Source organism: Podarcis raffonei, chromosome 2 (assembly GCF_027172205.1).
Source record: "Podarcis raffonei isolate rPodRaf1 chromosome 2, rPodRaf1.pri, whole genome shotgun sequence".
Lineage (NCBI taxonomy): Eukaryota > Metazoa > Chordata > Lepidosauria > Squamata > Lacertidae > Podarcis > Podarcis raffonei.
Genome location: NC_070603.1, coordinates 105,857,412 through 105,870,621, shown reverse-complemented (window position 1 = coordinate 105,870,621; position 13,210 = coordinate 105,857,412). Strand labels below are relative to the sequence as shown.

The 13,210-nt window shown below is 50.6% G+C and overlaps 1 protein-coding gene across 2 annotated transcripts in view; it reads left to right on the top strand.

Moving 5' to 3' along the window:
* The window catches only part of LOC128408546 (sodium- and chloride-dependent creatine transporter 1-like), a 30,405-nt gene extending 19,364 nt beyond the window's left edge, over positions 1-11,041 (top strand). For both annotated transcript variants that reach the window (XM_053378438.1, XM_053378437.1), the window contains exons 8-14: positions 555-679; positions 1,381-1,493; positions 2,218-2,355; positions 3,218-3,320; positions 3,533-3,633; positions 5,117-5,287; positions 8,345-11,041. In XM_053378438.1, the coding sequence (XP_053234413.1) occupies positions 555-679; positions 1,381-1,493; positions 2,218-2,355; positions 3,218-3,320; positions 3,533-3,633; positions 5,117-5,287; positions 8,345-8,491 (898 nt within the window). In that variant the 3' untranslated portion in view covers positions 8,492-11,041. The remainder of the gene's footprint in view (positions 1-554; positions 680-1,380; positions 1,494-2,217; positions 2,356-3,217; positions 3,321-3,532; positions 3,634-5,116; positions 5,288-8,344) is intronic.
* The last annotated feature ends 2,169 nt before the right edge of the window (positions 11,042-13,210 follow it).

Here is a 13,210-nt window from a genome sequence, read left to right as displayed (position 1 = left end):
GCCCTTTATGCAGGGGGTTGGACTAGATGACCCTCAGGGGTCCCTTAGAGCTCTACAATTCTATTATTCTAACTTCATGGTGACAGCAGCAAGAGATTAGCACAGTACAGCTGAGCTTCAGGAGGGAGTTCCCTTCCAGCAGAAGATTGGATAGTGCCTATATTGTGCACTGTTTAATGCAACTGCTTGCTGCCATCTGCAATGCAAAATCTAACCCATGCTGGGTTTCCCCCCCAAAAAAGAACCCTTTTCCATCTAATGCTAGCCAACTCTGGTTTAATTTGAACCCCTCAAACTATACTTAGTGGTGAGATTCAGTCCTAGAACATGTGACAAGAGTACACTGGAACATATGCAGTGTCTTTCTGTCATTGCAGGGGGCAACTGGGTTTATTAGAGGGAAGGAAGGGTGATTTCCAGGCAGGCTGGGGCCCTGGGCACCTCTAACATGGTACACGCATTGTAACCTTTTGTAAGGGAGGGGAAGTGAGAGGGCACTGGGTCCGAGTGGAGGGTGGGCTTGTGGCTATTGACTTGCCTGATCCTCCCTACAGGGACGCCTACGTCTTGGCCGTGATCAACAGCTCAACCAGCTTCTTTGCTGGCTTTGTGGTGTTTTCCGTCCTGGGCTTCATGGCATCGGAGCAGGGCGTGGACATCTCCCAGGTGGCAGAGTCAGGTGAGCGCCAGCCATGGGGATTTACTCCGATTCCCACCTCATCAGCCCATTTCCCCCTTTCCCTATGAAAAGGTGCAGCGCATGGGTGCAAAATAGCTGGGAGGCAGAGCACAAAGCCTACCTGGTACCTCCAGGTAGCGCCAGGAAATAGCTCTTGCCTGAAGCCCTGGAGAGCGACTGCCAGCCAGCGTAGACAGTACTGAACTAGATGGAGCTTTGGTCTGATTTAGAAGAAGGCAGCTCCCCTGTGTTCCTCAAGGCTCAATGGCATCTCCATTTAAAAGAACCTCAAGCAGCAGCGCAGAACTTTGACTAGACCACGGAGAACTGCAGCCAATCAGAATGGGAAGAACAGGACCGGCCGGGCCAATGGTGTGTTCTCGCATGCTAAGCTTAGGTAACTTCTTAGAATTTTGGGAGAATGTAAGAAGAGCCTGTTCCATCTGGCCAATGGCCCACCTTCATGCAGCATCCTATGAGAAGCCTGCAAGCTGGACATGAGCACAGCATCACCCTGCTCACCTGTGCTTCCCAGTAACAGGTATTCAGAGGCGTAATGCCTGTGGCAGTGGAGGTAGAACAGAGCCACAGGTGCGGCTAGTAGACATGGGTAGCCTCGTCCTCCCTGAATCCGTTCAATCCCCAAGCTGGTGGCTATCGCTGCAGCCGGCACCCCTCTTAACTCACATTGTCTCTTGCAGGTCCAGGCCTGGCCTTCATTGCCTACCCCAAAGCTGTGACACTCATGCCACTCTCCCCTCTCTGGGCGACACTTTTTTTCTTCATGCTTTTGGTCCTAGGGCTGGACAGCCAGGTAAGCCACGCATGGGGAGTGTGTTTTTATTGAGCAGAACACGTTGCGGGGGGAGGCACAGATGTAGAAATGGTGTAGAGCAGCGGTCCTCAACCTTTGGGTCCCCAGATGTTGTTGGACTACAACTCCCATCATCCCTGAGCTTTGGCCTTGCTAGCTAGGGGTGATGGGAGTTGTAGTCCAACGACACCTGGGGACCCACAGGTTGAGAAAGGCTGGCATAGAGGGAAAGCGGCTTCTTTTACTTGCAGAAATCAGTGGGCGGCGTTTGTGCTATGGTTTGCTAACACAGCCGCAGACGGGAAGGTGCTGCTGATGGAACCATGGGAGGAGGAGGTGTTTAAGAAGTTGGCAGCCGGGAGGAAGGAAAGGAGGGAGGGAGGGCATGCCACCCGAAGCAAGGATGATAGGGAGCAGGTTACAATGGCATGATGGAAATAGCATAATTCTGTGCCCACAGAGCACGTAAAGAGGAAGACAAGAGACTGAACCAGTACTCACCAGTTCACCTGAATGCAAATGGAACTCATGTGTTTGCACTACTGAGGGGGCACAGGGCGTGTGCAGAGTGCAAAGCAGAGCCAGAGAGAGTCCCAGGGGCCAGGTTGAGAGGGCCACATCTTGAGCTCAGTCCTGAGGTTCCACACCTCTATGTTAAGCAGAGCATAGACCAGCACCTCCTGCCAAGTTTACCTCTCTCTCATATGTTATTTCATCCTGCCAGTTTGTGGGAGTGGAGGGTTTCATCACTGGCATCCTAGACCTGTTTCCGCAGCCAGCAGCAGGCTCGCCGCGCAGAGAGATCACCGCTGCGATTTGCTGCCTTGTCTGCTGTATCATTGACCTCTCCATGGTGACTCAGGTGAGGCCGATGTGTGGGAGAAACCCTTTCTATATGAAACGTGAGTGTTACATGGGCTTGCCGGGGGGGGGAGGGGGCTGGCTAGGGCAGAGCTCGTTTTCTGGGAGGGCCACCAGAAGCTCCTGGGCACAGTCCAAACTCCTGGGTAATAATAATTACTCGGAAGGTGCAGTCAAGTTAAAAATGCCTCTCCGCGCCACCAACACCCATGGCTTCATGAGCCATAGCCTCCCTGTCTTCCCAAAGAGAAAAGCCATCACGCTGCATGCAAGAGATGCTCCAGCTAGGATTCCAGCCAACCTTCAGGCCACAGTGTTTCTCAAACATGGGTCTCCCATTGTTGTTGAACTATGACTCCCATCATCCCTGACCACTGGTTCTGCTAGCTAGGGATGATGGGAGTTGTAGTCCAACAACAATGGGAGACCCATGTTTGAGAATTACTGTTCCAGGGGAGGGGAATTCCATTGACACGGGGTAACTACCGCGTTGTCACCTTCCCCATGTCCCCTCAGAATCCTTAGGATCAACTTGTCGAAAGAAGTATCCGTGAACCAGGTTCTAGCCATTAATGGTTAGGACCATTTCAGTTCCTTGGCAAGTCCCATCCTGAATGACCGGAGCTGGAAGCTCAAGGCTTGCCCATTTGGCTGTGCTTGGGACATGCTGTTTGCAGAGAGGGTCTCTCTGTGTGCGTGACGTGTCTCTGTGTGATACACTGTCTACACAAGTCCCCGTGGCCCTGTCTCCATAGCCCCACTCCTCATCATGGCTGGCGTTTCTCTACTTGGAATAATAATAAGCAACACGGATAATGCGCGTATTCGGTAATCGGTTCTTTTCCTGTGCCATGTGACCCTAGGGCGGCATGTACGTCTTTCAGCTGTTTGACAATTATTCGGCCAGCGGGATCACCCTTCTGTGGCAGGCCTTCTGGGAGTGTGTGGTGATTGCCTGGGTCTATGGTAAGTGGCAAGGGAGACACAGGGGCAAGGAGATTTCAGGAAAAGCAAACACTTTCCCTCCCTGCACAGTCCTCTGCTTGACTCTTGCTTTGGCTCCCCCCCACCCAAGGCTGCCGGAGATCTGGGCGCTGTGAATGGGGCCCTTTTCAGGTGTTGGTGCGGGAGGGGACGGCCTGGCTTGAGGCCCAAAACTGATTCGCTCTTCCGCGCAGGAGCTGACCGCTTCATGGACGATGTTGCCCGTATGATTGGCTACCGACCGCTGCCCTACATGAAGTGGTGCTGGTCTCTCATCACCCCAGTGGTGTGTGTGGTGAGTTGAAAGCAGTGGGGCAGAAGGTCCAGTATACCTGAAGGAGCATCTCCACCCCCATCGTTCTGCCCAGACACTGAGGTCCAGTGCCGAGGGCCTTCTGGCGGTTCCCTCATTGCGAGAAGTGAGGTTTACAGGGAACCAGGCAGAGGGCCTTCTCGGTAGTGGCACCCGCCCTGTGGAACGCCCTCCCACCAGATGTCAAAGAGAAAAGCAACTACCAGATTTTTAGAAAACATCTGAAGGCAGCCCTGTCTAGGGAAGCTTTTAATGTTTAATAGGTTCTTGTATTTTAGCGTTATGTTGGAAGCTGCCCAGGGTGGCTGGGGAAACCCAGCCAGATGGGCGGGGAATAAATAAATTATTATTATTATTATTATTAATATTATTATTATTATAGAAGAGCCCCCTTGCAAACATGGTCTCAGCCTGGCTTTTCACACATTTGTTTTGACTCATTGCCAGAATATTCGACTGCTGTGACTATATTTGAGCAGCCCTGTACTGGTGTATGCGTGGTGCTGATGCTCCCAGCTGATGCTGGTGCTCCTAGCCGAAAGAAACTTGAAGTTTGCCTACATTTAAATAGTACAGCACATGCTAAGGAACACTGGTCGTTGTGCAAAATATCCCCTGCGCTGTGCAAAATATCTGTCCGACTTTACTCAAATGTGATGGCGCTTCTTCTTCACGCTGGATTTGTCTAACCTGTTTCAAGGCAGGACTGCAGGGTTATCCCATTCTCCATAGTTAGAATCATACAAGGGTCATTTAGTGCAACCCCCTGCAATGCAGGAATCTCAACTAAAGCATCTTTGACAGATCTCCTAGGAGATCTCCTCAGTCTTGTAGCCAGGTGTATTAATATTTGAGAAGGTGTGAATGAATGAATTTTATTATTACGGTCACAGACCAGTTCCGGCTCACTTACAATATCAGGAAAATCATAAAACACAACAGAATACATTGAATTGCAATTGAGTATAACAGAGACAATTCAGATATACTGGCAGTTAAAAATATATATTAAATCTTGATCACTAAAATATAACCTAAAATTGTCATTTAAAACCTTAATCATTTTGGTAGTACAGCTTGTTCCCTAAGTTTTATGGCAGTCGCACAGAATTTGGCCACCCTTAGCGTGATCTTTAGATCCTTGTCCTCTACCAGGAGTTTTAGACATTGAAGTTCGGACCCATTTGTTATATTTTTGTATAACAGGAGTGATAAATACCGAGCGTATATCCCGGTAGAAACGGCAGCGTAACAAGACCCGAGAGACAGTTTCTACCTTCATCTGGCCGCAGGGCAGACTCATACCCTCAAATCTGCCCTGCAATAAGGCCTATGGCAGCACGTTTGTGTTTTGTTGAGCACAAGAGACCTAGGACCGGGTTTTGGCTGCCACCTTTATCCCCCCTACCCAAGGCTAAAAAAAACAATTATCATCTCTGGTATCTCCTCCCTCCTTCATCACTAGGGCATCTTCCTGTTCCATGTGGTGAACTACCAACCACTGACTTACAACAAGACCTACATCTACCCATGGTGGGGTGAGGCTATTGGCTGGGCTCTGGCCCTTTCCTCCATGCTCTGCATCCCCTGCACGGTCGCTTACAAGCTTCTGCGAAGCAAGGGCTCCTTCCAACAGGTGAGTAATCAGTCTCTCGTCTCTGGCCAGTCCCAGCCCGTTAGGATGGAGTTGCCAAGCACCTTTCTCTGCTGGCAAGCTGAGCCTGCCAAGTGTCCCATCAGGGCTTCCTGGTGATGGTGCAGTTTGCTGTAGACCCATCTAGGTGTTGCTATGAGGCTGCAGTAGTGTCCTCACAACCACACGCCATACATTTACAGCACCCTGACAGTCATGGCTTTCCCCACAAAGAATCATGGGAACTGTAGTTTCAGGGTACTACAGTTCCCATGATTCTTTGTGGGGGAGTCATGCGGTTTAGGAGTGCTTTAAGTGTACGGTGTGGGTGCTTATTCCAGCATAGTTATCTTTCCCTTGTTGCAGCTTGCAATCATTCAGTGTGACCTTAAGGTAAAGGTAAAGGGACCCCTGACCATTAGGTCCAGTCATGGCCGACTCTGGGGTTGCGGTGCTCATCTCGCTTTATTGGCCGAGGGAGCCGGCGTACAGCTTCCGGGTCATGTGGCCAGCATGACTAAGCCGCTTCTGGCGAACCAGAGCAGCGCACGGAAACGCCGTTTACCTTCCCGCCGGAGCGGTACCTATTTATCTACTTGCACTTTGAGGTGCTTTCGAACTGCTAGGTTGGCAGGAGCAGGGACCAAGCAACAGGAGCTCACCCCGTCGCGGGGATTCGAACTGTCGACCTTCTGATCGTCAAGTCCTAGGCTCTGTGGTTTAACCCACAGCGCCACCCGTGCGTCCCAGGCAGTGTGACCTTAGAGATGCTCTAAGGAATTTGCACAGCACAGACGACTCCAAGCTGGATGCCTCTGTTGATGAAGGTGGCTGTGAGAGGGGCCGGCCCTCTTGTTTTACAGATGAGACATGCAAGCCTCCTCTGCACAGTGTGTGGCCAGCTATCGGGTGCAGCCATGATTGCTACGCTGAATTGCAGGCTGCTAGCCAGCCATGCTTCTAGACCTGGAAGGAGAATGGCTTTTTGGAGCTGCCTAGCATCCGTATGATGTAATCTCCAGTCACCCAAATAAAAGCTCAGAAGCGGTTTCTGCGGTTGCTAAAGCAGCTGTTATATATACAGTACTTCCCTCTTTCCGGCCAAGCAGCTTGCGGTGGCGTTAAGGCTTTAAAAGCGCAGGGAAGATGCAAGCATAGATTTGGGGAGGCAGGTGCCAAATGGGCTTCTGTGCTTATTAGAGATCCTGCTCCAAGGTTCTCAAGGATCTGGGGTTTTCCACGCCTCAGCTTCAGTGCCATTCTCCACAGTGAAAGATTTGAGGGAGGCTTTTCTGCCATTGAAGCAGGAGAAACTTCCACTTCTCTCAACACTCTCACGCCACTGGCAAAGCTGTTCACACTCCCAAGCAGACTGAATCTAGGGCCCATCCCGCTGGCAGGAAGGAGGCCTCTGTAACAGGCTTTTTAATTTTGTGGCTCCCCATGTTTGGAACCCCCTCCCTACAGATGCCCGCTTGGCTCACTCTCTGCCACTTTTTAGGAAAGGTGTACACACCTTTCCATTTACAGAGTCCAACGCAGGTGGTGCTGAGTCCAACGCAGGTGGTGCTGTGGTCTAAACCACAGAGCCTAGGGCATGCCGATCAGGTCAGCGGTTCGAATCCCCGCAAGGGGGTGAGCTCCTGTTGTTTGGTCCCTGCTCCTGCCAACCCAGCAGTTCAAAAGCACACTAAAGTGCAAGTAGGTAAACAGGTACCGCTCTGGCGGGAAGGTAAATGGCGTTTCCATGCGTTGCTCTGGTTCGCCAGAAGCAGCTTAGTCATGCTGGCCACATGACCAGGAAGCTGTCTGCGGACAAACAGCAGCTCCCTCAGCCAGTAAAGTGAGATGAGCGCCAAAACCCCAGAGTCGTCCACGACTGGACCTAACGGTCAGGGGTACCTTTACCTTTGAGTCCTCAGAAGGGCTGCGTGTTGATTGATTTGCACGTTGAAGAGATTTCTAGGCCATCCTTCAGGGTGCAACAAAATGCTAAGTATAAAAAATTACATGAAAAAGTTAAAAAGTGCAGGACAAAATCACGACATGTGCAATAAAACTCAGTAGAGCAGCAAAGCCAAAAACTATTGTTAAAACCAGTTTGCCCTCCATGCTGAAAATGCCTGGACAGATTGTTTGTTTGTTTTTTTAAAAAAAAAGTCTTCACGTGCCACCAGATTGATGTTGGTTGGTTGGCTTTGGTGTGCCATTCATTTGGCCTTGGTTGCTGGTTTTAATGTATGCTAGCGCAGGGCCGTAGCTAGGGAGTGGCGAGGTGGGCCCCCGGCAGGGGATGGGACACACACACAAAATTGGCTAAAAAATGTGTCCATAAATATAAATATTAATTATTGTCTCATAATAAATGGTTTTCAATAGAGGGTGAATTAAATGGGTGGAGGAAGGTGGGTAGGAGGAGAGGCAAAAGGAAGAGCTTTGTCTGTGGCTGAGGGGGGCGCATGGGTGGCACTGTGGGTTAAACTACAGAGCCTAGGACTTGCTGATCATAAGGCTGGCGGTTCGAATCCCTGTGACGGGGTGAGCTCCTGTTGCTCGGTCCCTGCTCCTGCCAACCTAGCAGTTCGAAAGCACGTCAGAGCGCTAGTGGATAAATAGGTACTGCTCTGGCGGGAAGGTAAACGGCGTTTCCGTGCGCTGCTCTGGTTAGCCAGAAGCGGCTTAGTCATTCTGGCCACATGACCCGGAAGCTGTACGCCGGCTCCCTCGGCCAATAAAGCGAGATGAGCGCCGCAACCCAAGTCGGCCACGACTGGACCTAATGGTCAGGGGTACCTTTACCTTTACCTAGGGGGGCGCGCAATCTGGACGGTTCTGCCAGGGACGCAAGATCACCTAGCTACGGTTCTGCGCTAGGGCAACATTTTAGGCTTTTCCTTTAAAGTCCCTCCGTTGTACTGATGGCTAACGGATGTAAGGGCCCTGACTGTGCTAGTTTTTAAGCGAGGTGGAAAAAATGCTCTATGTAAATAAACAGTGAACAAACGGAGGTGCTTGTGCCTTGAGTTGCTCATTGACTCCCCTGCCTCGTTTCTCCCCCAGCGCTGGCAATTGCTGACCACCCCAGTCTGGGGCCACCACCACCTGGAATACATGACACCCGAAGCGGAGACAAAACTGCTGCCACCGCCAGACAGTCTCACTGCAGCCCCCCTGGAGAAGGCCACGCTTTTTGAGACTGTGATTTGATTTTCTTCTACCCTCTTCCTCTAGCAATAACACCGGGCACCAAGGTCAGCTGTTTGGGGGTAGCGGGGAAGGTTGGCAGTATTGGAGACCCAGCCCTTCGCATAGTCAGGAGGCTCCCAGTGCAAGAAGTCAATAAAGACCCCTGGTGACTGGTGGCAGTGGCTGCCGCAAGCTTTTCTCTGCTTTGTCGGCGGCCTCACTTGCCACCTTCCACCAGGGCCCTAGACGTGACTCTGCTGCAGTAGGGCTTGGGGGCGGGGGCTAATCCTGGCTCCCATGTGCGGTGGCCGACTGCAGATCTGTGAAGTCAATGAATGCCACAGGTCTTTGGGATGGGGCATTGCATTCTAGGTCAAATGGCATGCGGCCACTCCAGATGGGAGCTGAGCTTGGCTCTCGTTCAAAAGCACTCCTATCCCCCACCCCCTTAAAATGCATCGGGGGGGCCATTGGGACAAGCGGTGCATGGCGGTGTGGCTGGGCTGGTGTGGGTCCTTCAGCCAATGCCTGACTCGGCCAACTGCTGGCACCGTACCTGCCTGCTTGCAATTTGGCTGTGTACTTAGGCAGCCATCTTCATACCACTAATGGGAAAGCTGTGAAATCAGGTTGGCTTGGTCTGACATCGGTAAGACGGAGGTGCTGCTAGCAGCAGGGGACAAGGGCTCCATGCACACACATACCCATCCCAGCACATGCAGACTTCCACATTTCCTCCACATGGCGCAAAGGCTAACCTCCTTTCCTCCAAGATCACCTCGTCCAATAGTTTCAGTATTAGCATTCAAACCTCAGGCAAGGAGGGCATTCACTTCCTCGTACCAGATAGGCTGGGCTGCCCCATTCCCAACCATCAGAGCAACTGGGAACGGCTCCATCCCAGCTTTCATTACTATCCCCAGTACAGTGACCCAGTACAGCTCCACTAGGTCTCTTCCCCCAAACCCACCCAGCACTGCTGGACTCTAAACCTTCTGTGGGGTGCTTTTAACCCTTGGGGGCAAGTGCTGTTTGCCCACTCTTTCCACCCATCATATATCCCAGTCCTCAGCTTGATCTTACCTGGTTAAGGTATACTAATGGCATCCTGTCTCTCAGGTTCTAATACTTCCCCGACTCTGCAAGAGAAAGCAGAAAAAGACCGTCACACCTCCAGTACTCTGTGCGGCCTATTTTCTTTTGTACCTTATTCTCCAATCCACCTGCCACAAATCAGGTCCCTTCCCACAATTTCGGTTGCACTTATGTGATCTTGATCATGTAGCAGTTGCCTTTTAATATCCTGGGTAGCATTTCTTGCCCCTGCCATTATAAATGTACCTTATACACTCTGCTGCCTTCCCCACGCATTCCTCCCCCTGGAGAAAGATGTTTGCCATCCATTTTTTTGGCCTTTACCAGTGGTTTCTTAGTAGGCTGTGACTGAGGCCACTCCAGCTGGAATTGGAGGACAGAACTCCCGAAACTTTCTCTCACTGGAGAGGGAAAAGGAACCTACCCAAATTAATAGGCGAGAGGGGAACGGGAGTGCCAGGGAAATGGAGTGTGTGGGTGTTGTCTTGAACAAGCAGATCACCAGCTGTCCTGCTCCCCCTTCACAAACAAACATGGAGAAAACTCTTAGGGAACAGCACATCACTCACACACAGAGAGACACACACACCTTAATAGAGTTGGCAGCTTTATTTCTGTAGCTTTAACATCTGCCTGACAAGCATAAATTGAAAAGACGCAGCCTAGAGGTGTCACAATGGAAACCACCACGATGATAAATTCTAGAGGGGTGCTAGTCTGTTGCAGGGGGAAAAAACACAAGACAAAAACCAGCAAAGAGTCTGGTGGCACCTCAAAGTCCAGCACATTTATCGAGGCTCATAATCAAAATAGATTTGTTTTGTCTTAAAGCTACCACGACTTTTAGGGCGTTTCCACATGACCCATTTAATGGGCATTCATCTTGATTTGTTTGCAGGGAGCTCAGAGCAAGTGTTATCCCTCCACATTTTCTATTGCATTTCCCCCGTCACTTTCCTTACTGCAAAAAGTCCGGTCTTTTGGAGAAGTGAGTTCAGTGTGCAAGACCTCCCAATCAAACGTAACCGCACAACATGCATTTGCCGGTATGTGATTGAATCCTTCCTGAAAACAAGAGGCAGCCTGGAAGCGTCCATAGTTGTTCATGATGAGAAAGGCTACACCGGCTGAATTTATCCCTGCCATACAGCTGCTGCAGCAATCCTGCTGCTGCTTCTTGCCCAGGCGTGCTCAGCCCCTTCTCCACCCCACTCCACCTCCCCATTGTAGCGCCCAGCCATGCTGCTGCACCTCCCCATTGTATGTATTTGTAATATATGAGTGTTTGTGCCAAATTGGGCTGAGCCCATTTTCCTCTGCACACCAAGCTGTAATCACTACCACCACCCCCATTGCTATCCGAATTCTCAGCTCCCTGTGCTTTTGGTTTGGTTTTTCCCCTCTCTCTCGTTTTTGCAGTCACCTACCCAATTGCGGTACAGATCCAACCTCTGACAATAAATATGGGAGAGATTCTGCCTGTGTCAATTGCATCTTTGTCAAAGCTGCCTCGCCTCCGGTCAGTCCATTTGGGCAAGTGGGGCACTGCCCCCCACCAACCACAGTCTGCCACCCCTTGCCTGCCACCAGTCCAGGGGGAGGCGCTGTCCGCTTCCTTCCCCTCCTCAGTCTCCATGTTGCCCTTGTACATCTCAGCAGGGAGGGTCGGGTAAAAATTAGCATTCATCGGCTCTCCTCACCATTGGCTCTGGATCCACCTGCTCTTGGGGGTCCCTGCCTTCTGCCCCTCGAGTCCCAATGCGGCAGCAGCCACCACTGCTTCTGGTATGGCTGGCTGACAATGGCGACAACGGGGTCCATCACTAACAGGACAGTGATCGCTATCTAATCTTATGGCAATTGCATACATGCGAAAAAACGGGGGGGGGGGGTAAAGGGATTGGTGGGGTGGAGAAGCACATTAAAAATGGCAGGGCACACAGCAGGGTGATAACAAGAAACAGGTTGCCAGGTAGTACATGATTTGCATTCTGGGTCAGGTGTTGGAAAGCCAGGCAAAAGCAGGCCAGAAGAAAATCGACCAAGGTGAAAGAATTAAAAAGGAAGGAAATGATCTGAGTTGGGAAATTTAGACAGGAGTGAGGGATGACAGCCCAGAGTTATTGATATGAGTCAGAGTGCTGTGGTGACCTACTTAGGAAGGAAATACCACCACTACCTGCAACTTTGGATTCTGGTGGCAGAAGTCCCGCCCCTTCTGTCAAATAGAGAGAACGTCCCTCCGGACATTTTTTTTTTTTAAATTTATGATGATTCATGCTCATGATGGCACCAGAGCAGTTATACGCAATCCTGCTTCTGGTACTATTTGTTTATGCAAAGGTTTTGGGGGTAGACATAGGATCATAGAATCGCCATGTTGGGAGGGACCTTGAGGGTCATCTAGTCCAACCCCCTGCAGTGCAGGGGAATCTTTCACCCAACATGGGACTTGCACCCACGAACCTGAGATTAAGGGTCTCACGCTCAGCACCTATTGTTTTGTTTCCTATCAAGGCATGTCCTGCAACTTCTGGTTGAAACCCTGTAACTTTTCACACCACAAATGCTCTAGGTGGGGTTAGGTTGGGTTTGCTTGGGGTTTTTTGGTCCCACATCTGTTGCTCTATAGTGCAAAATTCCCTCTCCGGGTGGCAATGATTGAATCACACTGAGGGAAGCATTACAAAACAGCTGATGAAGCAGAATGATATGTTGGTGGTCCAGTATAATTCCGCCACTAGTACAACTATTATCACGTCAATGGCATTTTTGTGGAATTCACACACACATATATCAAATAATAGCAGGCAATGCTATGCAGTGCGTAGCCTTCAAAACATTGCTCTCACAGAGCACGAGCACAAGGTGGCAGCAGAAACGCTGCATTCAAGCCTGTAAAATATTATTACAATCCCTTCCTCGCCAGGCAAATGCATTGCTAGCTGAATTCTCCCAGCGGCATATCTTGGCACGTTGTATTGCCATGAATAGGAGAAGCAGCTGTAGCATCTTCTGCTCTTCTCTCTCTTTCTCAATCCCCTCTGTCTCGCTTGAGCACCACAACCATCTTTATGAAAGGATGGCAACACTGGAAGCTGCCTTACACTGTGCCAGCCCATTGGTCCATCTAGCTTAGTATTGTCTACACTGGCTGGCAGCAGCTCTCCAGGGTTTCAGACAGGGGTCCCTCCCAGGCCTACCTGGAGATGAACTTGGGACCTTCTCCATACAAAGCAGGTGCTCTGCCACTGAGCTACAGCTCATAGGAAGCCGCCTACCACTGGCCCATCTAGCTTAGTATTCTCTACACTGACTGGCAGCCAATTTTCAACGTTTTTAGTATCCTGTGATGCATTCTCTCCCCAAGCCTAGACTGCAATGACTCGATGCCTACAAAGAATTGTAGAGTTGGAAGGGACCTTGAAGGACATCTAGTCCAACCCCCTGCAATGCAGGAATCAGCTGTGAGCAAACCTCTTTCCTGATTGGCTGAACCAGGTTCCCCGAGTCAGATTAACTACACACCACCACTGGGAAATTGTCCAACCCACTGCTCGTTTTGAGATTATTTATTTTTAGAATTATTTTTATTATTAAGGGTTGTGTCCAGTTAAGTCACACTCAGACTAACCCGCTGAAATG